The sequence below is a fragment of the Trachypithecus francoisi genome, unplaced genomic scaffold, assembly GCF_009764315.1.
Source record: "Trachypithecus francoisi isolate TF-2019V2 unplaced genomic scaffold, Tfra_2.0 Lachesis_group5, whole genome shotgun sequence".
Lineage (NCBI taxonomy): Eukaryota > Metazoa > Chordata > Mammalia > Primates > Cercopithecidae > Trachypithecus > Trachypithecus francoisi.
In genome coordinates, this window is record NW_022681470.1 from 86,027,220 (window position 1) to 86,051,058 (window position 23,839).

Consider the following 23,839-nt stretch of genomic DNA (forward strand, 5'->3'; position numbering starts at 1 on the left):
CAGTAGTGTAGAAGTGTTTCCTGACCACTGCAACCACACCAACATCTACTGTTTTTTAAATTTTTAAATCATGACCATCCTTGCAGAAGTTAGGTGGTATCACATTGTGGTTTTGATTTCCATTTCCCTGATGATTAGTGATGTTGAGACAGAATATATTTTAAAAGCCCAAGTAGAACTTCCAGAGATAAAAAGTCCAATGGATAGGATTAATAGCAGGTAGAGAAGAATATTATAAATTTATTACAGAAGAGGGCGGGCGCGGTGGCTCACGCCTGTAATCCCAGCACTTTGGGAGGCCGAGGCGGGCGGATCATGAGGTCAAGAGATCGAGAGCATCCTGACTAACACGGTGAAACCCCGTCTCTACTAAATATACAAAAATTAGCTGGCGTGGTGGCAGGCGCCTGTAGTCCCAGCTACTCGGGAGGCTGAGGTAATGGCGTGAACCCAGGAGGTGGAGCTTGCAGTGAGCTGAGATTGCGCCTCTGCATTCCAGCCTGGGTGACAGAGCAAGACTCCGTCTCAAAAATATACATATATATATATTACAGAAGAAAAAAATACATCATTCAAGGACATGATAGAAAGAGGATGAGGGAGGTCTCTGGGGTCCCTTCCATAAGGGCAGTAATCCCATTCATGGAAGTTCCACCCTCATCACCTAATCACCTCCCAAGGGCTCATCTCTTCATCCATAGGGGGTTAATATTTCAGCATATGGTCTTTGGGGGGCATCTCAACATTTAGTCCATAAAAGAGGGTAAGTCCAACCTCAGTCACTCCATCTTGACTAGAAACACAAGTCCTAGCTATTTGAGGCCTGTATCTTTTCATCCCATTATTCCCTAGTAGGATGGAACCACTATCACTGTTTCTTCTGAGGCCTCTGGATCATTCGTTATTAGTTTGTCGTATCAAAGAGGCTTGTAGTTAGTTATAGGCCTTAAAGTATGGGGCTGGTAATAGCTAGGGGTGGAGAGGCTACAATGTCACTATTCCCCCTATGACTTCCTAGCTCCCAAGTCTAAGTGGCTTCCAGGCAAGGCTCTGTAGTCAGGACCTCTGAGGGCCGAGGCCATCCTGGTGCAGGAGCTCGTGCTGGGGCAGACGGGATGGCAGGCCTTGCTCCAGTTCCCCTCTTCCTTCCCCAGTGACAAGCACAGACTATGACACTGCAGCGGATGCCACGGAGACCTCATCCTACTTCAGTGCCCAAGGGTACTTGTCCAGGTAGGAGCTGCCAGAGGTGGGCTGTGCCCCACGGACTGACGTTGCAGGGCCTCTTGAGGAGTGATGCTGCTGGGTGAGGGAAGGGCTTGGTCTGACAGCGTCCAATCCTGGAGCCTTCCTCCAAGCCCTGGTGGTCTCTGTCAGCAAACAGGGGCTTCCAACGTCATCCATGCCCAAGCCCCTCAGCACCCCTTCCGCCCTGCTCCCCTCACTGCCCTACTTTATGGCTGATCCCTTTTCTGTTCTCCTGTCAGCCGGGAGCAGGAGGGAACAGAGTCCACCACTGATGAGGGCCAGCTGCCCCAGGTGGTGGAGGAACTGAGAGACCTCCAGGTGGCCCCTGGCACACGCCTGGCCAAGTTCCAGCTCAAGGTGAAAGGTGAGAGGGAGAGGGAGTGGGGACACGGTCATGGCAGGATGGAGGCCAAGGAGCCGTGCCCCATCAGTTACAATTGAAAGGAGACCCCAGCAACAGGGTCAGGCAGTCACTCTCCCTGCTGCCTGGGTGCTGGAGGCCGACACTCCATCACTGGTGGTGTGGGGGTCTTTGAGGGACCCTCTCTCCAGGCCTTCATCTGTCTCCCATCTGGAGGACACAGTGCCCGTGGGTGGTAGCCCAGGCTGACCACTCCCCCTCCTGTGGCCCAGGCTACCCTGCTCCCAGATTATACTGGTTCAAAGATGGCCAGCCCCTGACCGCATCTGCCCACATCCGCATGACTGACAAAAAGACCCTGCACACCCTGGAGATCATCTCAGTCACTCGGGAGGACTCTGGCCAGTATGCGGCCTACATCAGCAATGCCATGGGTGCCGCCTACTCATCTGCCCGGCTGCTGGTCCGAGGTGGGTGCTCCAAGGGGCCGGGCAGAGACTTGGGCCCTGGGCAGCATCCTGGGCAGGGCTGACATCCCCTGCACACCTTGCCATATCAGGCCCTCAGCGGGAGTCACTGGTACAAAGTGGCACAGGTGGCCAGAAGTTGGCCCTTCAGGGAGCGGGTGTGCAGCCCTCTGTCCTGACTGATGGGCAGGCTGAAGGTTGAAGTTGACCCAAGAAAGTGGGTAAACACTGAGGCTCTAGGTAAATCCAGGCACAGCCAGAGCCGGTGTAGCTTGGGACTAGAGGACCCTACTTCCTTATTGTTCAAAAAGTTCTGAGCACTGAGAGTTCATTCCAAGTTTCACTCAAACCCGTCCCGCCACTGCTGCAGCTTTCCCCAGCGTCCCCAGGTGTGAGTCCTCTGCTGCTCTGGGCAGCATTATTTGGTTGTGTGCTGGTTCCAGTGTGGGGCCACAGAGTCCGTGGCAGGGTGAGGGTGGGTGGTGGGGCATTGGGTCTGGTCCATGCGGCCTGTTGCCTCTGTCACCAGAGGATGTAAGTTGCAGGGCTCCATGGCCCAGGTTTCAGGCAGGGGTTAGGACGTTTGCTTAGGGAGCAGCGCTGCCCTTGGGTTCCCTCACTGCAGGGGCTAGAACTGCTGGGCTCCCGCACAGCGCTGGGTAGGAGCCACGGCGGGGGCCTGTGTGTGCTGGGTGTCTGACTCTAGTGCCTCTTTCAGGCCCCGATGAGCCAGAAGAGAAGCCTGCATCAGGTGAGGCAGCTCCAGACAGTCAGGGAGAGGCCAGGTGGCCATGGGTGCCGAGGGCCTGACCCTAGGGCTGGCCGCAGTGGAGGTGTGGGTGGCCATAGGCTGGCTCAGGGAGGGCGCACCTAAGAGACAGCCCGGCCGAGGGGACAGCGTGGTGCTGTCCAGGTGCTGGCTGTGGAGAGCCACCTGGGGGCCTGCAGACATCATCGGGGGCCAGGAGGCAGGCAGTGGGGGCTGTGCCAAGGTCTCTGCCAGCCACCCTCTGCCCCCTAGATGTGCATGAGCAGCTGGTGCCACCCCGAATGCTGGAGAGGTTCACCCCCAAGAAAGTGAAGAAAGGCTCCAGCATCACCTTCTCCGTGAAGGTAGAAGGTAAGGCATTTCCTGTCCCCTGCTATGGAAAGATCACCCCTGGGGGATGGGACAGAGGTGCCCCCTCCCCACTCAGATCATCCTGAGGGAGGGCCACAGGCAGGGCTCCACCTCCAGAGGCCCCGCTCCTGGCGGGGTGCACTCACCACCTCCTACCCGCCCCTAGGACGCCCGGCGCCCACCGTGCACTGGCTCAGGGAGGAGGCTGAGAGGGGTGTCCTGTGGATTGGCCCTGACACGCCAGGCTACACCATGGCCAGCTCTGCACAGCAGCACAGCCTGGTCCTGCTGGACGTGGGCCGGCAGCACCAGGGCACCTACACGTGCATCGCCAGCAACGCTGCCGGCCAGGCCCTCTGCTCTGCCAGCCTGCGCGTCTCGGGCCGTGAGTGGGGGGCGGGGAGGTGGAGGGCTGGGACATGGGAGGTGGGCACTGGGTAGCTTTGGAGTCTCCTTGGGGCACACTGCCCATCACCACCATCTGCGCTGGGACCCTGTGCGACCCCCTCCTTCCTCTTCTCATTCTTTGACAGCACCAGGGAGACCCCAAGACGGGTCAGGCCCTGGTGGTGCTGGTGGTTTTGAGCCTCAGAGTCCCCTCTGGGCCCAGGCCCCAGAGGTTCTGCACTGCCGGCTCCAGGGACTTTTCCTGAAGCCCCCTGCATCCTGGGCCTTGCTCAGCCCCTCTGAGGACAGGAGAACCCCTGTTCTCCTCCCATCACTGTTGGGGTGACCACAGGCCAAGAGTGGGATGGGGAGGTGAGCTTGGGCACAGCCCTTGCTCAGGGCTTCGGAGGGACCCAGTCCAGATCTGGAATCAGACATGCTGGGGTTGGGAGCACCGTCCTGATGGCTTGCCCGGTTCTCCTGACAGTGTCTAAGGTGGAGGAGCAGGAGAAAGTGAAGGAAGCACTGATTTCCACTTTCCTGCAGGGGTAAGTGAGGGTTGCCCCTGGAGGCTGTTCCGGTCAGGGCCAGGGAGGATGCTCTAGGAGTGGGGGATGGGACGGCGCTGACCCTGGGGAGAACACCTGTCCCAGAGCATGTCCTGGCTCTGCCCCATGCAGGCCGTGTGGTTTGGGCCAGCTCTCTTCCTTCTCTGCACCTCAGTTTCCCCATTGTAAAGCGAGGGCTTCTGTTGGGTCTCTCTGGTATGGAGCCCCTTTCTCTAGTATCTTGGTCTGTTGTCCCCAGACCCTCTTTTTGTCAGGAGCTTCTGCATAAGGACAGAGGGTGGTGGGGTCCAGCCCAGGCCTCTCAGGACACCCCCTTTGCCCGTTTAGGACCACACAAGCCGTCTCAGCACAGGGGTTGGAAACTGCGAGTTTTGCTGACCTTGGAGGGCAGAGGAAAGGTACAGTCAGGGTGGGTGCATGCCTGTGAGGGGCCAGGGTGGCTGATCCCCTGATGCTGGGATCAAGGAGGAGGCTGCCCGGGGGTGGCTCCAGGCCTCAGAGGCCCCTCCTGAGCAGCACAGCACTGAGACACCTGCTCACACAGCCAGGACCAACCCATGCCTGGACTTCAGGCTTGATTAGTGTCGGAACCATGTCTGATCCCCATGGATCTGGGAGCCTGCGGGGTCCCTGGGCCAGCCCTGGGCACAGAGCTCACATCCAGCGGGCTGTGTAGATACCAGGGTCTGGGTAGAACTCCTAGGGGCTGGGCACTGAGAACAGAGGCAACACAGCCCCGCTTTGGACCCATGGCCCCTTCTGCAGCCTGATGCCCAAGTCTGGCCTCTGCTGACTCTGTCCCCAGTGCCCCTCATCCACTGTCCACTCTCAGTCCCCACTGTGCTCTCTGTCTCTGGACATTCTCAGCCCCCTGGTCATGCCTCGGCTTGACACTAATGAGCCAGAGTGACTCCTCATCCTGGCCAGTTGCCACCGGCCTCCCGCCCTGCCAGCCACTGAGTCTCATCATCTCCCTGCTAGACATCAGCACCATGCGGGGGAGGCTTGGCTGTTTGTTCACCATTGGCTCCCAGGGCCCAAGATGGGCCTACAGCATGGGGTGCTTGGGACACATCTGAGGGGCATGCAGCAACCTGAGCAGAGTGTTTATATCCCCAGGAGAGCCTCTGGCTGCCAAGGAGGCCCTCAGACACCTGTCCCTTGCTGAGGTGGGCACAGAGGAGTTCCTGCAGAAACTGACCTCCCAGATCACCGAGATGGTATCGGCCAAGATCACACAGGGTGAGGGGCAGTGGCCCATGTCCCAGGGTCACTGGGATGTGTCCGGGGTGTTTGCCCTTCCCCTGAGCCCTGGAGAGCCAGAGGCAGGCCAGGGTGTCATGATCCTTACACCCCCAGCCAAGCTGCAGGTGCCTGGAGGTGACAGCGATGATGACTCCAAGACACCATCTGCATCCCCCCGCCACGGCCGATCACGGCCATCCTCCAGCATCCAGGAGTCTTCCTCAGAGTCAGAGGATGGCGACGCCCGAGGCGAGGTGGGCAGCTGGAATCCTCTGGGAGCAGGGCAGGGAGAGGCCCTGACCTTCCTGAAGAGAAGGTGAAGGGTGGAGAGGGGCTCAGGAGGCAGGACTCCCATGGGACTTTAGGGAGGTGGGACCCCAGCAAGTTGCAGGAACTGGTGAGAACAGGATCTTCTCCACACGGTGTCCTGCGGAGATTTGCCTTCCTGGAGAGCCATTTGTTTGGTTCATTCATTCACTCCTTCATTCCTTCAAAGGAGAATGTGTCTCAGACCTCCAGTATACCAGGAACCCTGTTAGGGCTTGGGGTGGGTGTGGAGACGGGGAGAAGGTAAACAAGTAACTGACTGTAGGCAGTCCAGGCCTGGAGACGCCAGGGCTGTGGTGACCTCTAGGGTTGGGGGTGGGGCAGGGGAGGTCTCTCACATTCCTGCTGTTCTGCGTGGGACAGGAACCAGGCGTGTGCATGCTGACTGGGGATCCCTGCCCTGTGGCTTGGGATCTCGGCAGGCCCAGCTGGCACCTCCCGGGTCTCACCACTTTAGCACCCCCACCCCCCTCTCAGATCTTTGACATCTACGTGGTCACCGCCGATTACCTGCCCCTGGGGGCTGAGCAGGATGCCATCGCACTGCGGGAAGGCCAGTACGTGGAGGTTCTGGATGCAGCCCACCCACTGCGCTGGCTCGTCCGCACCAAGCCCACCAAGTCCAGCCCCTCACGGCAGGGCTGGGTGTCACCAGCCTACCTGGACAGGAGGCTCAAGGTACCTGAATGGCCAGGCAAGGTACCTGAATGGCCAGGTCCTGGAGGCCCCTAGGAGGGGCGTCCCAATTTGAGGGGCGAGAGCCCAATCCGCACAGGGCAGGGCCAGAGTTCAGCACCCCGACCAAATACTCCTGTCCCTCACCAGCTGTCACCTGAGTGGGGACCTGCTGAGGCCCCTGAGTTCCCCGGGGAGGCCGTGTCTGAAGATGAATACAAGTCAAGGCTGAGGTGAGTGGCTGCTGGGCCGGAGGTGGTGGCACTGGCATGCCACCGACTGGACAGTCTCCCAAAGGAGCTGGCCGCTTGCCCTGGCTCTGGGTCCAGGCCCTAACCCTGGAGGTCTTGGGGTCATGGCCATGCTGATTCCTCTTCAGGGGCCTCTGAAACAGTGCTCCTGTGTGAGCCTGTCAGGGACAGGTAGGGGCCAAGGACAGCAGAGCAGGCCCAGAGCTGCCTGGGTTCCCACAGCTGCCCTCCCAGTCTTGCACTGGCAGGACCCATCTGGGTTGCTTCCTGGTGTTGGGACCGGCTTCCTGGTGTTGTCCGAGAGGGAGCCTCTCTCCACCTGCTCTCCCACTTCCTGTGAGCAGGCGACAGGCTGCGCAGCAGGAGGCGCTCCCATTTAGCATCTGAGGGATTGGGAACCTTGTGGCCCGCAGTCCCTGCATGGGAAGCAGGAACTCCGTGGTCCCTTATGGCGGCCCCCCCCTGCCCAGCTCTGTGATCCAGGAGCTACTGAGTTCTGAGCAGGCCTTCGTGGAGGAGCTGCAGTTCCTGCAGAGCCACCACCTACAGTACCTGGAGCACTGCCCCCACGTGCCCGCAGCTGTGGCCGGCCAGAAGGCAGTCATCTTCCGCAATGTGCGGGACATCGGCCTCTTTCACAGCAGGTGGGTGGGTGGGGCCACACACACACACACACACACACACACACACACGTCCATGCATAGATGCACTGTAGGGCCAGGCCTCCTGCAGGTGGGTTGGAGCCAAGGAGGGAGAGAACCTGTACTGACTTGATTTATCCCTCAGCGCACCTCCCCTCAGAAACCCAGACATGTGTACCTGGCTTACTTGTGGGAAGCCCTGCGGTGCACCAACAGCTAATTGGCATGTGCACAAGCCCACGTGCATGCACACCCTCACACGTGTGCACACATGAACACATACATGTGTACAGGTGTAGCCTTTAACAGCATATACCCATGTGCATGGCACATGTGCACATCTGTAAATGCACACACATGCACACAGTACACACATACACCCATATACATGTGTACATCACCTGTGTGCCCACAGTGCATACCTATAGACATGTGCATACACATATATGCCTGTGTATATGTATACATGTTATACACATGGACACACATATGTATGTCTCCACACTATTTTTGCACACCTATGCATGTGCACTACTGCACACATGTGCACACCCAGCATGTACATGCCCACCCTTTCATCTGAATACTTGAATACATGCACACATGCATATAACACACAGCATCTCCTTCCCCCACCACCTGCCTGTGTATGCAGCCACATGTGCTCATACACATTTACATGCCTCCACAAATGTGCATGCCCACATACATGTACACATGTAATATTCATATGAACTTTCATACACGGCACACAAGCACTTCTTTGCATGTCCACACATGTCTGCATGCATATTCTCACAAACCCCAGGAGCCACAGGCCCCAGCCCTTGTGCAGGGCCAGCTTCCTCCCAGAGGTGAGGGCTCAGGGCCAGGCTATGGAGCTCAGGCTGAGTCCTGATGCCATCCCCCTTCACAGCAGCTTCCTGCAGGAGCTGCAACAATGTGACACGGACGACGACGTGGCCATGTGCTTCATCAAGAACCAGGCAGCCTTTGAGCAGTACCTGGAGTTCCTGGTGGGGCGCGTGCAGGCTGAGTCGGTGGTCGTCAGCACGGCCATCCAGGAGTTCTACAAGGTGCCCATGCCTGAGCTCATGGACTCCTGAACCTCAGTGCCTGCCCTTGGCTCCCTCTGAAGGCTCACTGAGCCCAGGCATCCTCCAAGGTTCATCCTGGCCTGCCCACATCAGAACCTGTGTTCATCCCCGACCTTGCCACTGCCCACAGCCTCCCTGCGGCCCCCTTGGGCCTCAGTTCAGAAATGCGGGTGGAGCTCCTTCTGCAGCCCTGTGCTCCTGGGCAGGCCATTTCAGCAGCCCAAGTCCTGTGCTTGTCACCTGTCAGTAGGTGATGACAGCTGTCACTTGGGGTGCAGTTTGTGTGTGCACCCTGGGGACCCACCCTCCAGCTCTCAGGGACACAGCCATCAGGGGGCCTTGCATTCCTGCCCTAAAACCCACCCTCGTGGTTCCCACAGAAATATGCGGAGGAGGCCCTGTTGGCAGGGGACCCCTCTCAGCCCCCACCGCCACCTCTACAACACTACCTGGAGCAGCCGGTGGAGCGGGTGCAGCGATACCAGGCCTTGCTGAAGGTGGGCACCACCTCCCCTGCCCCACCTCCTCTGCCCAGGCTGGGTCTTTTGGGGTCCAGCCTGTGGAGCAGTCTGAACCCTGACCTTCGTCCCGGCCCCAGGAGCTGATCCGCAACAAAGCGCGGAACAGACAGAACTGTGCGCTGCTGGAGCAGGCCTATGCCGTGGTGTCTGCCCTGCCGCAGCGCGCCGAGAACCAGCTGCACGTGTCCCTCATGGAGAAGTACCCGGGCACCCTGGAGGCCCTGGGCGAGCCCATCCGCCAGGTTGGGGAGGGGCAGGGGCCGGGGCCGGGAGATGCGTGTGAGGTGGGTGGATATTGGGGTGTTGGCTTGCATCTGGGGCTGCCAGGAAGTAGGGGTGTGTGCATGAGTTGGGCAGGGCACTGGGTACTTGGGTGGCTGTGGGGTCTGCACCTCTGGGCAGTCTGGCCCAACACAGGCTGACCGCAGTCCACACCCTCCCCCAGGGCCACTTCATCGTGTGGGAGGGTGCGCCAGGGGCCCGAATGCCCTGGAAGGGCCACAACCGTCACGTGTTCCTCTTCCGCAACCACCTGGTAATCTGCAAGCCCCGGCGAGACTCCCGCACTGATACCTTCAGCTACGTGTTCCGGAACATGATGAAGGTATGTGGGCTCCAGGCTGCTGGGCGGGGCTCCCTGTCCCTCAGCTCCGGGGTGGATGCTGGTGGCCACGCCTGCAGCCGCTGGTCCAGGGTGGCCTGAATGTTTCCTCATCGAGTCGCACATCTGTTGAGGATGGTCAGCCCGTGTCCCCATCCCTGTGCTGACACCCTCCCCTACCCACAGCTGAGCAGCATTGACCTGAATGACCAGGTGGAGGGGGATGACCGTGCCTTTGAGGTGTGGCAGGAGCGAGAGGACTCGGTGCGCAAGTACCTGCTGCAGGCACGGACAGCCATTATCAAGAACTCGTGGGTGAAGGAGATCTGTGGCATCCAGCAGCGTCTGGCCCTGCCTGTGTGGCGTGAGTGTCCACCTCCCTGGGGGCCCAGGTGGCTGAGCCGGGATGGGGCACCCAAGCCTGTTCCTGCAGCCGCACAGGTCCCTACCTGGGTGGGTGTGGGGGTGGGCTCGTTCCTAGGACAGACGGCTCAACCAGCCTGTGGCATGTGACGACTACAGCCTCATGGGGAGCCCCTGGGCTGGGTGTTGATTGGCCCTGACCCAAGGTCGGGGATACCATGGGGGCCCCAAGCTCAAGGCACCCACCCAGATCATGTCAGGGGCTGTGAAGGGTCTGGCAGCCCAGGGTCCGCTTCCTCAACCAGAACAGAATCTTCCCCGGAGCCCCCACTGCTCTCTGTTTAACACACGCCTGCCTCACTCACCTGACTCTGGATGGGGACCTTGGATGAGGGGTGACAGGGGACAGTCCCCATAGTGGCCACACCATCAGATGTGGGGCTCGTGGTGCAGGGCAGGTGACCTGCCAGGTGCACCTGGGGGTGCCGCAGCCCAGTGTCCCCCCACAGAGCACTGAGGGCCATGTGTGTCCTCAGGGCCCCCAGACTTTGAAGAGGAGCTGGCCGACTGCACAGCCGAGCTGGGTGAGACAGTCAAGCTGGCCTGCCGCGTGACGGGCACACCCAAGCCTGTCATCAGCTGGTACAAAGGTAAACCCCGGGGCCGGGGGCTGTGGCCTTCCTGTCCAAGATGCTGGCCCTGCAACAGAAAAGAGCCTCCCAAGAGAAACAGGCTGTGAGGGCTGGGGACCCAGTATGGGATTTGGCCGGGAGTCTGGGGCATGAAGGACAGGCCTCATATGTTCACTTGCCACCTGCCTTCCAAATCAAAGGCAGCATGGTTGGGGACACGGAGATGCCGAGACGTGGAGAGAAGAGAGTTCAGTGGGGGGACTCGGCTCTGCAAAGCTGCTAGTCCCATAGTCAGGGCTGATTGCGGCCAGTGGGCCCAGGTTAAAGTAGCTGCTGGGAGAGCCACCTAGGGAAAGGTCCAGGTGGCACTAGGCATGAACTTCCAGTTGTCCCCTACCGGGGGCATCATTTCTCCCAGTGACAGCATGTGACAACATGCACAGGGTGGTGCCAACCAGGTGCTTCCCTGGCCATTGTGTCCAGGGTTTTGCAGGCTCAGCCATGGAATCGTGGCTCACTGCTCTGTGGTGGGCCTTGGGCTCCAGCCCTTCTGGAAGCCAAGCTGATGCTGTATGGCCCAGGGACCCCCAGGAATCTCAGAAATCTCACGGCCAGCATAGATGATCCCATGTGGCCCAGGGATCCCAAGGAGAACAGATGCTTTTACCAGGCAGGATATCCCAAGGGCCTGAGATCACCTCCCAGGAACTGGGGACCTCTCCCTGGGGAGCATCGATCCTCCCCTGTGCTGGAGCCATGTCGGGTTTGAGCAGCAGAGGGACACAGTTTGGCTCTGTCATCTGTCACCTTGGCTGTAATGCCAGGAACCTGCTGGGGAGGGCCAAGAGGGGACCTGGGACACCAGCCTGGGAGTCACCGTGCTGGAGCTGGGGACCCGGGCTCAGGGATGGCTGTGGATTCCAGGGGCGTGTTGAAGGCTGAGCTGGCCCGATTTGCTGATAGGGTGGCTGGCTATGTGGAAAGAGCTTGGCATCCAGATGTGCACACAGTTGGGGCTGGACATCCACCAGGGTGGTTCTGTTTGCAAAGGTAGAAGGCTGGGGAGAGGCATGGTGGTGTGCACACAGGGCTGGGTGGGAGGAAGAAGCACCAGGCCTGGGAGGACTCTGCAGAGTCGAGGTGCCTGCAGTGATGCTGGCAGAGGGGCCGAGGGGTGGTTGGAGAAGTACAAGTAAGGCTCAGAAGAGGGATGTGGCCGGAGGCGACGAATGGGACGTTGTCAGCTCACAGAGCATCTGACCTGCCAGTCGATGCAGACGCAGAGTGCATGTGGAGGGGGTGAGGCCCAAGCACCCAGGCTTGAGAGCCCCCACTTCCAGAGTCTGCAGAAATGAGGGGACGTGAACCCAGGGGAAGGAGCGGCCAGGGAAGTGGGGGCCCAGGAAGCCAGCAAGGGAGAGGCCAACGGGGAGTGGGCAGGGGCATCCAGGGCTGCCAGGGTCCCCAGAACTGTGGAACCTCCCATTCTACCCTTCACACACGTGCAAGTCAGCCTGTCACAGTTTACACACATACACATTACACACACTTGTACACACACGTACATAGACACAGAGATACATGCTACACACTCATTCATATGTACATACCACATATATATGCATTACACACACATATACATTAACACTATGTGTAATATACATAGATGTACACCACACATACAGATACTACACATACATGCATAGTATACAATACATATAAACAAATACATACCGTACACATGAATATGTACATAGATACACATTATACAGGTACACATACATGCACACATACCACATGCACATGCATCATGCACAAGTGCACACTACATGTACCTATACAACTACATATATACACAGATACATGCAAACATGCACTATACACATACACAGATACATGCACATTACACACACAAGTACATACTTTACATATGCACACACACTATACACAGCTACACATACATGTATTGTACACACTGTACACATATATAAATATACATATTAGAGACTGATTTGTTTTTCTAAGACCACCAGAGCGAGCACAAAAGAACCAGCGAGTAGGCAAGGCTAAAAGCAAAACTGCAAATTTATTCTTTGGTCATCTAGCTCCAGAGAAAAAGGTATGGGGGTGAAGTCTGTTGGCCTCCGGCAAAGGAGGCCGAGAGAGTCACCCAGTAGAGCTCTCAGGCAGAGTTCCTAATGCAGTCCGGACAAAGGTAGGGGCTGAGGAAGCCCGCCCCGTGCATCTGCCGGGAGTGGCTTTTCTAGGAGTGGAAGGGCAATAGGCGGGGCACGGACGCGTTGCGGGGGGGGGGGGGGGGGGGGGAAGGCGCCGCAGGTGCCACCAGGTAAATCTTGATCTCTTCGGATTGACATCACCTGGCGCATGCCTGGTTGGTCTGCACCTTCCCGGGCGCCAGCTGCATCCTCGCGCACACGGGGAAAAATTGGTGATGAAAAACCCGGAAATGCACCATCTTGCCTCTGTTCGTCAAAACATTCCAACCTTTTATTGGTAATAGTGATAAGGGGCGCCGTGGTCTGTCTGGCTACTTCCTGCTGTTAAGGGGCGTCGTCAAGGTCGGGGCCCATGGTTGGCATTTGGACGTACGGATGAAGAATAAAATAAGGCACAGTATTAGTATAGGAATGAGGAATGGAAGCATTTGTTGGAATAGGGGCAAAACCCAGAAGGAAGGTCCCAGCAAGGTTGAGGAGTATGAGATAGTTAAGAAAATTTAGTAAGTTTGAGGCGAGTGGGGGAAAGCCAAACTGATTTCCACTGATTGCTTTCGGTAGGGGCCCTTTTTAGCTGGGAATGAGGAACGAGTGCTCAGAGTAGTTGTTGACCAGGCAGCAATTAAGGAGTGGAGTTTTTGTGGAGTGGATGGCTTTCCGCTTACTCCTACTACAGAGATATTGGATGGAAGCCTAGGTCCAGAGAAGGATGGCAAAACAGAATAGGTAGCCTCGCTGTTGATTAAAAAATTGATTGTCTTACCCGCTACCAGGAGAGTTACCCGCGGCTCGGCGAGGGTGATGGGGGTCCCCGAGTCTCGGCACCTTCAGTTGTCGTCGTCTAGATGTAGGAGCTGGAAGGAGCTCCCAGGATCCTGGGAAAGGGGGTCACGTGGAGACGCAGCACCTGTTCTCAGGGTGGGGCAATCAGACTTCCAGTGTCCTCCCTGCCGGCAAGCAGGGCAGGGGGTTGCTGGTGGATGAGGGTTAGGACATTCACTGGTCCAATTTCCTGATGCCTTGCACTTATAGCAAGGCTGCGTTGGGGCTCGGGGACCTTGCGGACACCTGTTGGCATAGTGTCCTGCTTTGCCGCACTTATAGCAGGCTCCTTTTGTAGCCTTGGAGTCTGCGGAGTGTGTACTCTCTGGCCTGGGGTTACAACTGGGCTGTAAAGCCGCTGCTAGGAGCTGTAACTTCTGTTCAAGGCGAGCTTGCCGTCTCCTCTCTGGAGTTATAGACCTTAAAGGCTAATTTAACCAGGTCTTGTATTGGTGCCTGAGGACCATCCTCTACCTTTTGAAGTTTCTTACGAATGTCAGGAGCTGATTGAGAATGAAATAAGACGCCAAAATAGTGGCCCCTGTGGGGGAGGCCAGATCTAACCAGGTATACTGGGTTAGAACCTCAGTCAGTTTAGGGTAGAGGTTAGGATAACCTGGAGGTCATGCCAAGTTAAGTCATAGGCCTGACAAAGGTATCTAAATCCCTTTATGTATATGGTAGGATTAGCTGAGAAATCCCCTAAACGCCTCTCAATTTTGGAAAGATCGGCCAATGAAAAAGGGACATGTACTCTGACTACCCCCTCTGCCCCAGCCACCTCTCACAAAGGTGCTAACACTGTAGGAGGGTGTGGGCAGAGATAGGGGACTCAAGACAGCCAGTTGGGGGCCCCGAAGGAGGCACGGGACCGAGTGGATTACTAGTAGATAAGGAGGAGGAAGGAGGAGTCTGGGCAGGAAGGGAGGGGTTGGAGAGAGAGGGGAGAGAAGGAGGAATATAGGGCAAGTTGGGACGAGAGCATAAGGCCCAAAGCCCTGTACGTAATTAATTTCGGACCACTTGCCTAGCCGCTGGCAGAAATTGCTGAGGTCGATCACGCCACAGTGGAAAGGAAAATTAACCGCTTCCTCCTAAGGTCTTGTTCAAGCTGTAAGGTTTTTTAAATTGGCTAGGAGGCACCCTAAGGGGGTGCTCTTTGGAATTTGGACTGGGGGTTTCCCGTTTGTTTCCTCTTTACTTACACAATGGACACAATGGAAATGGATCCCTGCCTGGCTTCAAAGCGTCCTTTGGTACCAGCAGAGACAAACTGGAGGCTCTTGAAGCCGTAATGGAGATTACCTTCAGGCGGACGTCTCCGTCCTGAACGGGTCTCCCGAGCCACATGGTGGCTCCCAAGCCACTTGGTGGCTCCAAATGGACCTCGGACCTGCGCAGGATTTCTGGCCGAGGGAGGTAAAGAGGAGACAAGGGCACTTACCCCAGAAAGGCCGTGAGAGTGAGGGAAGCGGGTCTCAGGTCCTGGTCCGTCTGCCGCGTGGGAGCAGGAGGAGGTTCCTCAACCCTTAGAGGCCTGAGGAGGGGTCTCCTCCTGGGTTTCGGCACCAACGGATTTGTTTTTCTAAGACCACCAGAGCGAGCACAAAAGAACCAGCAAGTAGGCAAGGCTAAAAGCAAAACTGCAAATTTATTCTTTGGTCATCTAGCTCCAGAGAAAAAGGTATGGGGGTGAAGTCTGTTGGCCTCCGGCAAAGGAGGCCGAGAGAGTCACCCAGTAGAGCTCTCGGGCAGAGTTCCTAATGCAGTCCGGACAAAGGTAGGGGCTGAGGAAGCCCGCCCCGTGCATCTGCCGGGAGTGGCTTTTCTAGGAGTGGAAGGGCAATAGGCGGGGCACGGACGCGTCAGGGGAGAGGGGGGGAAGGCGCCGCAGGTGCCACCAGGTAAATCTTGATCTCTTCGGATTGACATCACCTGGCGCATGCCTGGTTGGTCTGCACCTTCCCGGGCGCCAGCTGCATCCTCGCGCACACGGGGAAAAGTTGGTGATGAAAAACCCGGAAATGCACCATCTTGCCTCCGTTCGTCAAAACAGAGACCACACATATGTGCACACATAGATAATACTGCACACATACACATATATACACAGCCACATACCATACACAATACACATGCACAGATACATGCAACACACATGCATGCTACACACATAGACACCACACATTTATATTCATAAATACTACACACTCGTCTGCATGCATACATACACAGTACACATATATACACAGATCCACCATACACATAGGTACACACAGGCATATGTAATACACATCTGCATGTAAACATGCACAAATGCTACATATGCGCATATATACATGTATAGTTATTTGCACACACACAGAAGACACAAGACGTCCAAGACAGAAATGATTCATCACTCAACAGGAGGCAGCAGCCAGAACAAGCTCTTGCCACAGCTCTCAGGGGTAGTGTGGGAGAAACCTGCACATGCATGTGCTGCACCATGGATTTCAGGGGCTGCATCTCATCACCTTAGGTGTCTCCAGGGAGGGAGGCATCTCTGCTCCACTGTCCTGGAATGTCTCCTTGTGTGAGCACTGCTGTCTGGAGCATCTGGGCTGCAGGAGCTGGCCAACCGTGGGGCATTGTGCCCCAAGAGACCCAGCTCCACCCTATTTCCACAGGCTCCAGCCCCTCGGGAATTTTCCCACACTTGTGCCCAGCCCTCAGCCATCCTGGCTAATCTGACTGACGCTGGCTGGTATGCCGTCCTTCCAGTCTAACTCAGGCTGCATTTAATCAAGCCTCTCAGCAGGGGAGATGCCAACCTGTGGGACTGCCCTGGACCACCCCAAGACACCAGCCACCACGTGTGTAGCTCCCACACAGGAAGTCTTGAGAACACAGTTATTGTTTACAATTTGGGGACTCCTAGGAAGGCACACATCAGTACTGATTGATGGTACGTCCCAGATGACCCCCCAGGGGGTCACCTGGGCTGTCAGGTTAACCTCAACCGGCCTCCAAGCCCCCAGTTCAGTCCTTATAACCTAGTGCTGTCCTGGTGTTGCGGACACCATCCAGGCACTCAGCCCTTCCTGTTCTCACTGTCCACAGCAGCTGGGCCCACGGGTCTGCCTATGACTGAGGACGGGGCTTGAGAGGAAGGACTCCAGGGAGTTTTGCCTGGGTGTGTTGGGAGGGGCCATCCCGGTGTCCACTGGTGAGAGCTGATGAACACAGTGGCTTGGAGGGCTGCCCTGGGATACTTCTGGAGGAAGGCTCGGATGGGTCGTTAACGCCTGCTCCCTGGTGTCTTAGGAGCTTCCCTCCTGCCACCTGTCCAGACCTCTCCTCCGGGAGGTTAGGTTCAAGAGGAACAAAATCTTTTTTATCAAAGCCTGCCGGAAGCCAGTTGAATGCCCTGAGCCCTGGTCCCTTTGGACCAGGCTGCCACCGAGGGTTGGTCATGGCAGAGCCTGGGTTTCCCTGTGGATGGAGGCCCTCCCCTTTCCCTTGCTTCCTAACCACCAGTAGGCAGCTTGCACGAGAGAGCTCCTCTCTGGGGACAGCTGCCCTTGGTGATTGGACTGCCTTCCAAAGGTCCATAGGCCAAGAGGAGGTGGGCGCAGTCAGACTGCCGTCCCCTTGCTGAGTGGCTCTTGTGGTAGATATCATAGGACATCAAACTGCAGGAGGTGTGCGTGGCACATGCCTTCATGGTGTGGCTGGAGACCCAAAGCAGCCTCACAGCAGGTAGGCCTCCACAGAGAGCCTGGAGAGGGACAGCTGGCCTAGGGGCCATGGAGAGCATTCCCCTCAGCCCTCCGCAGATTCACTGAACAATCAGCTTGCAAAAGACAAACAGATAGTAGGAAAGGCAGACACATTTATTGAATGTGTAGACACTGGATCCTTCAGAATGAAGACCAAAGACCCAGAAGAAGCTGTCTATTTTAATGCTTAGGTTCCATAAAGTATGGACAACTGTGCCGAAATAGGATTGGGCAAATAGGGTTGGATCTCGTGAGAACAGACTGAGTGGGGACATCCTGCTAGGCCTGTGTGTCTGGATTCTTCCTGGCCTTCTGAGCAGTGTCCTTTCCTTCTGAGTGAGAAGCAGGGCCCTTGCTGGTATGGGGGTCTTGGATCTACAGCCAAACAAGGTAGGTCCGATCATTTCTTCATGGCCAAGTTTTACACAGAAAGATGGAGAGAAAATTGGAGTCCTATTTTTAGGCTTTGTGGCTGACTTTAGAGTAAAAGGTGTTCTAGTTTCTATGACCCGCCTTGGGGAAGAGGGATTTTAGTTTCTATGGCAGCCTGGGAGGAGAATGAGGAGCTAGAGACAGGAGGGGAGGAGAAAGTCAGAGAGATAATTTTGCTTCTGAGGCTGCTTGGGAGGCCCTCATTTTGGGATCTTGTTTTCTGAGCCCCAACACTGTGTTCATAGGAGCAGTCTGCCAGGATGGAGAGTGGGTTCACCACGTACAATGTGTTCTCTCCTGTAGGCTTGAGAATGTCTCTCCAGGATGTCCTCAGTCTGACATGTGATGTAGATTCTGCGTCTGTACCCTGCCTGTGGTGGGGCTCAGTGATGTGGTGTCCTGGGGGCTCTACACAGGAGCCTTGGCAGTCTGGCTAGGGTGTCCCCATCAGCAGTCTTGATTCACTTCATTGTTCATTGCCCCAGGAAGAGGTGTCTTTAACCTGCCAGCCTATTTAAAATTATCTCTGAGCCTGGCATGGTGTCACATGCCTGTGATTTTGGCTGCTTGGCAGGCCATGGCAGGAGGAGTCCATGCACTCCCTGCCGTGTCCCCTCTGCCTTCCCTTGGGGGAGTCTGTCGTCTCAGGGAAGTTGCTTGAGCCAGGAAAGGATCTGTGGTATAGAGGGGATGGAAGGGGTTAGAGGACAATGACGGAACAAGACACACCTCCGTGGCTCAGCCAACCATGGAGGTAGGACCCTGTCTCTACCGCAAACACATAGATCCCCTACTGTCACCCCCAGAAGAATGGAAGGCCAGCATGCTGGATGCAGGAGGCTGCTCCACAAGATGCCTAAGCTGTGGCCATTCTTCCTGAGTGCGGGCTTGGTGCCCATCCTCTCCCCTCTGAACCAGCCGGAGCTAGATGGGCTGAGCCCTCTCCTGCCTCGCCCATCGTGGCTGCTGGTGGCCCTACCCGAGCACTCAGTTCAGACATGAGTGTCCGTGGCTGTGGTCTGAACAGGGTCAGAATCTTCTTCAGATCCAGCGCTGGCTCTGGCATTTATTGTGAAGTGGCTGAACTGAGGCTGAACCAGCAAAGTCCCTGGCAGGGATTGGAGAAAGAGCGCCAACCAAGGCACCGCCCAGGTGTCTGTGTTTGAACCCACTCCTCAGTTCTCAGACTGCAACTACCTGCCTAGTTTCTCTCCTTAGCAGGACAACAAAGTAGAGAGAGATCCACAGGGCCACTTCTTCTTTTCCTTCCAGAAGGCCATGCCTCTGACAGTGTCACTTCCCTGTCCCCCAAATTGTAAATCAAAAACTGTGAAGGGCCCAAAATTTTACCCCACTTGCAATCTTGCAAGCTAGCCTGCCAGCCAGATGTAGACAAAAGATACAAGACTCATGGGTCAGAGACAAAGACTTTTTACCAGCAGTGCCTCAGTGTCTTTCATCATTGCCCCCACCCGTTTCTGTGAGGAGGCGATGGAACCAGGTGTTAGTTGCATGCAGGTGTTGCCCCACGAGAGAGAAATCCTGAATCTTAGGAGACTTGGAGCTCTTTTTATGGGGCTGCTGGTACATCTGCCCATGCTTCACTCCAGAGATAGTGGATGACTTCCTACCCTGGGATGCAGAGATGTCTCCCAGGAAAGGAATGGAAGGGTTTTGTCTCTGTTGCCCTGGAACACAGCCAGGCAGACGGGCATCTTCTGCTTCACTCTCCTTACTTTCTACTCTATTCTCTTCTTCTTCTTCTATTCTAAACCTGGCTGTGAGTGCCTTTGCTCAGAGGGCTGAAATGTGGATCTGAATTCCAGGGAGAATTGTTTTCTCACAGCAAGATGAGGACAGAGCTGCCGGTAGCATGGCGGCCCTGACAGTAGCTTTGGGGGAGAGAAATGGAGCCCAGGGGATGGGCTTAGTGGGGATGGGAAGAGATGTCCTGGAGGGTGTGAGCACAGCTCCTTTCTGGAGTTGCCATAAAGGGGTGCAGAGATCTGAGGTGGTAACTAGAAGGTTTTTGAAAAAAATTATTTAAGATTATTTCTGAGCTGGGTGGGGTTGCTCACACCTATAGTCCCAGCTACTCAGGAGGCCAAGAGGGGAGGATCGCTTGAGCCCAGAAGTTTGAGACCAGCATGGGCAACAGAGTGAGGCCCTGTCGCTACAAAAAGTTAAAAAAAATTAGCCAGGCATGGTGGCGCACCTGAGGCGGGAGAATCACTTGCGCCCAGAAGGTCGAGGCTGCAGTGAGCTGTGATCGCCCCACTGCACTCCAGCCTGGGCAACAGAGCAAGACTCCATCTCTACAAATATATATGTGTATGTGTGTGCGTGTGTATGTGTGTGCGTATAATGTATATATATATGTGTGTGTATATATAATATATATCTCTTACAGTGCTATACAAATCATAAGTCAGTGCTGGTTGTGACCTTTGTGATTTAAGCAATCTGTGGGGCACACCCGACACTATTGGAATGTGAATCGATGCTGTTTTATATATTTAGACGTTATGTGGGAAGGAGTTCTCCACAGTGAGAGGCCGTGCCTTCCGGTCCCTCACCTGAGGAGGAAGCATGCCTTGGCCAGAGAGGTGTAGTCAGTTGTGTGTTCATACCAAGGTGATTTACTTCACATTCTTCAGTCTTCAGATATTCGTATTAGAAGGCTGTGCATTTGGAGGCATGAGGATGTGGCCTGGGAGAGGAGAGTGGAGCTGGGGGTGAGACTTTGGGCTGCCATGTTCTCCACAGGAGCAGCTGCAGGGAGAGAAGGCAAGGAGGGCTGTGGGCAGTGATTTAGAGAAGGGGCTGCAGGCCCTAGACTGGGCAGGCAGGGGTGAAGAGGGGATCAAGGTGCTGTGAGCTGGGGTGCAGTCAGTGCATTAGAGGTCCTCGGAACATTGCAGGACTGCTGAGAGCTGGGGTGACCAAGGACTCAGCTGCCCATAGAGGATGTCCTCTGTGGGGCTCAGGTCCCCTGGCCTGCCCCCTGCCTCTAGCTAGTGTCCAAGGTGGACAGAGAAAGAGACAGACAGAGTGAGAGACAGAGACACAGAGAGATAGAAAGGCGCAAAAGGCACAGACAGAAAAACAGACAGATAAAGACAGAGATGTGGAGTCAGAGACAGACACAAAGGCAGGGACAACAAGGAGACAGAAAGAGAGACAGAGACAGAAAATAGAAACAGACACAGAGATAGAGACAAAGAAAGAAGCTGAGTCCGAGACAGACAAAGAAAGATGGAGACAGAGAGGCAGAGACACAGAGAGAATGGGAGCTCGTGTCAGCCTCTCCCTCCAGGGTTACAGGTCAACCTGGAAGCTGGACCCGGCAGGGAGCCTGTGCCTGGCCCTTGTGCTGCAAGTGTGGCCCCTCCGTCCCCTCTCTGACCATGACTGCAGCCCCCAGGCCAGGCCCAGCTTCTCCCCGCTAATGGAGTGAGCCCCTGGGTCCCCACCTGAGTGATGGCCCCTGCTTGTCCTTTCCAGATGGGAAACCAGTGCAGGTGGACCCCCACCACATCCTCATTGAAGACCCTGATGGCTCATGTGCCCTCATCCTGGACAGCCTGACCGGTGTAGACTCTGGTCAGTACATGTGCTTCGCGGCCAGCGCCGCTGGCAACTGCAGTACCCTGGGCAAGATCCTGGTGCAAGGTTAGCCCGGAGGCCTTCCTGGGGGAGGAGCCACCCTGACCCTCCCACCATGGCAGGCCCAGCTGCGGCGGGGTGGTGGGACAGTGGGGTGGACATCCAAGCATGTTCTGAGGGGATCACTGGGGGCTCATAGAGGGCACTGGGAGGGGTGGGGACCCTGCAGCCCCTTCCCTGGCATCAGCCTCAGCTCCGTCATGGCATCTCTACGTCTCTCTGTATCTGATGCACTGTGTCTATTTCTGTCTTTGTCTGTCCATATCCGTATGTCTCTATCTCTGTCCTTTGATCTCTGTCTCTGTCACCCTGTCTCTGTATGTCTTTTTTCTGTTTCTGTCCTTCTGTCTCTGTTTGTCTGTCTCTATCTATGTGTCTCTCTGTCTCTCTATCTTTCTGTCTCTGTTTCTCCATCTGTCTCTCTGTCTCTGTTTCTTTATCTCTGGTCTCGATGTCTATGTCTCTCTCTCTTTCTGTCTCTATCTCTGTCTCAATTTCTCTTTCTCTGTCTCTTTCTGTCTGTTTTTCCATCTCTATCTCTTTGTCTCTATTTCTCTATCTCTACTTTTCTCTCTGTATTTCTTTCTCTGTCTCTCCTTCTCTGTATCTTTATCTCTCTCTGTTTCTCCATCTCTATCTTTCTGTCTCTGTGTCTCTTTCTTTGTAAGTCTTTCTGTCTCTGTCTCTATCTCTATATCTGTCTCTCTCTCTCTGTCTCTTCCCTCCACAACCCCACAGTCCCACCACGGTTCATGAACGAGGTCCGGGCCTCGCCCTTTGTGGAGGGAGAGGATGCCCAGTTCACCTGCACCATCGAAGGCGCCCCATACCCGCAGATCAGGTGGGGCCCAGGCCTGCCTGGGGATGGGGCATGAGGGGGCTGGCTCCCACCTGGAGCATGGGGCACGGACCATGTGTTCCCGTGTCAGGGCTGGGCTGGACATGGCCACTGGCCTTCAGCTGAGAATGGGCTTCGTGGGGCTCTGGTTCATTCTGGATGTGGGACACCCCTCAGCCGGGAGGACACGGCCAGGCTGTGTCTTGGCTTCTGGAAGGGTGGGCTCTCTGAGGACCCCTGGGGTCTGAAGGCAGGGCAGCTGGGTCGTGAGCACAGCCAGATTTGGCCCTGAGACAGGACATAGGAGGATGTCGCCGGTGGGGTAGAGCATGGCCCGAGTCCTGCCTGCCTCACGTGCCCTCCGGGTGGATTCCAGGTGGTACAAGGACGGGGCCCTGCTGACCCCTGGCAGCAAGTTCCAGACACTGAGTGAGCCTTGCAGCGGCCTGCTAGTGCTGGTGATCCGGGCGGCTGGCAAGGAGGACCTGGGGCTCTACGAGTGTGAGGTGAGGGTTGCAGGAGTCAGGACCTGCCTCGGGGCCCAGGCCATCCGTGCCGGCCATCCTCTGGGGTCTGATTGTGGAGGGGCTTAAGAGCCCAGGCCCTGTCCTCAAGGTGGAGGGCTCTTGGCAGAGGCCAGGGGACACCATACCCACTGCAACACCTTTCCTTGATGACAGGCCAGAGGCCACCATACCACTCTCACCCCCCCGTCACAGGCGGGGGCCACCATGCCACTGTCACTGTCATCCCTGGCCACACTACTGCCCCATGCCCTGGCCTTATTCTTCCTCTGCTCCAAAGCCTCTCCTCGGCTCCCATGTCAATCTGGATGCCTCCCTTGGCTTCCCTGGCCATTTCAAGGATGCCACTTGGTTTTTGCCTTTGGGGGACCCGGCATGGCCTCATGAATTTTGTCATTCATGTCAAATGGAGTGTCAGTCATCCAGTGTAGCCTGGCCCTGCTCAGGTACCTTTTACCTGTGAAGATGTCCAGCCTACAGGTGGACAGAGCTGCCTTCTGCTCCAGCCACTGTGTCTGCAGGGCTGGGGCAGGGGCTCCCCAGGGTGGGGCCCAGTCCCAGTCCTCCGGCCCTTCAAAGCCTGCAGTGGTTGTGGTGGTCATGGTGGCTGTGTGCCAACTGTAGGTGCCCCAGACCCCAGGCACTGGCCTCTGTCCAGCTCCTCCAGGGGCACTTGTCCGGCCACCACCCCCCACCATGTAGCTGCTGCTGTGAGCCTGTGGGGAGCCTGCCCCACACCGCTCTGGCTGGGGAAGCCAGAGACCCAAGTGAGCTCTTGATTTGCACTAATACCTTCACTAGCCACGCATGGGGATTTAAATTTAAATTTAAATCAACTAAAGTTAAATCCAAAGCTAGGTGCTGTGGCTCACGCCAGTAATCTCAACAATTTGGGAAGCCAAGGCAGGAAAATCCCTTGAGTTCATGAGTTTGAGACCAGCCTGGGCAACATATTGAAACCCTGTCTCTTAAACAGGGTTTATGTTTGTCTAACTGGTGTGTCATCTCACACCAGTTAGAATGGCAATCATTAAAAAGTCAGGAAACAACAGGT

At 56.2% G+C, this 23,839-nt stretch overlaps 1 protein-coding gene across 49 annotated transcripts in view; it reads left to right on the forward strand.

The window, feature by feature from the left end:
• The window catches only part of OBSCN (obscurin, cytoskeletal calmodulin and titin-interacting RhoGEF), a 163,184-nt gene that overhangs the window by 111,939 nt on the left and 27,406 nt on the right, over window positions 1-23,839 (forward strand). For 44 of the 49 annotated variants that reach the window (XR_004433938.1, XR_004433939.1, XM_033197474.1 and 41 more), the window contains 22 exons: window positions 1,155-1,233; window positions 1,488-1,612; window positions 1,882-2,079; window positions 2,795-2,827; window positions 3,098-3,196; window positions 3,363-3,581; window positions 4,071-4,131; window positions 4,480-4,550; window positions 5,272-5,394; window positions 5,512-5,651; window positions 6,202-6,402; window positions 6,550-6,632; window positions 7,121-7,294; window positions 8,208-8,367; window positions 8,769-8,885; window positions 8,987-9,151; window positions 9,355-9,513; window positions 9,697-9,874; window positions 10,410-10,523; window positions 21,262-21,429; window positions 22,162-22,264; window positions 22,638-22,767. Coding sequence is in view for 46 of the 49 variants with exons in the window: in XM_033197474.1 (XP_033053365.1) it covers window positions 1,155-1,233; window positions 1,488-1,612; window positions 1,882-2,079; window positions 2,795-2,827; window positions 3,098-3,196; window positions 3,363-3,581; window positions 4,071-4,131; window positions 4,480-4,550; window positions 5,272-5,394; window positions 5,512-5,651; window positions 6,202-6,402; window positions 6,550-6,632; window positions 7,121-7,294; window positions 8,208-8,367; window positions 8,769-8,885; window positions 8,987-9,151; window positions 9,355-9,513; window positions 9,697-9,874; window positions 10,410-10,523; window positions 21,262-21,429; window positions 22,162-22,264; window positions 22,638-22,767 (2,900 nt within the window). In the remaining 3 variants the exon portion in view is untranslated. The remainder of the gene's footprint in view (window positions 1-1,154; window positions 1,234-1,487; window positions 1,613-1,881; window positions 2,080-2,794; window positions 2,828-3,097; window positions 3,197-3,362; window positions 3,582-4,070; window positions 4,132-4,479; window positions 4,551-5,271; window positions 5,395-5,511; window positions 5,652-6,201; window positions 6,403-6,549; window positions 6,633-7,120; window positions 7,295-8,207; window positions 8,368-8,768; window positions 8,886-8,986; window positions 9,152-9,354; window positions 9,514-9,696; window positions 9,875-10,409; window positions 10,524-21,261; window positions 21,430-22,161; window positions 22,265-22,637; window positions 22,768-23,839) is intronic. The other 5 variants (XM_033197468.1, XM_033197497.1, XM_033197512.1 and 2 more) reach the window with 2 other exon arrangements.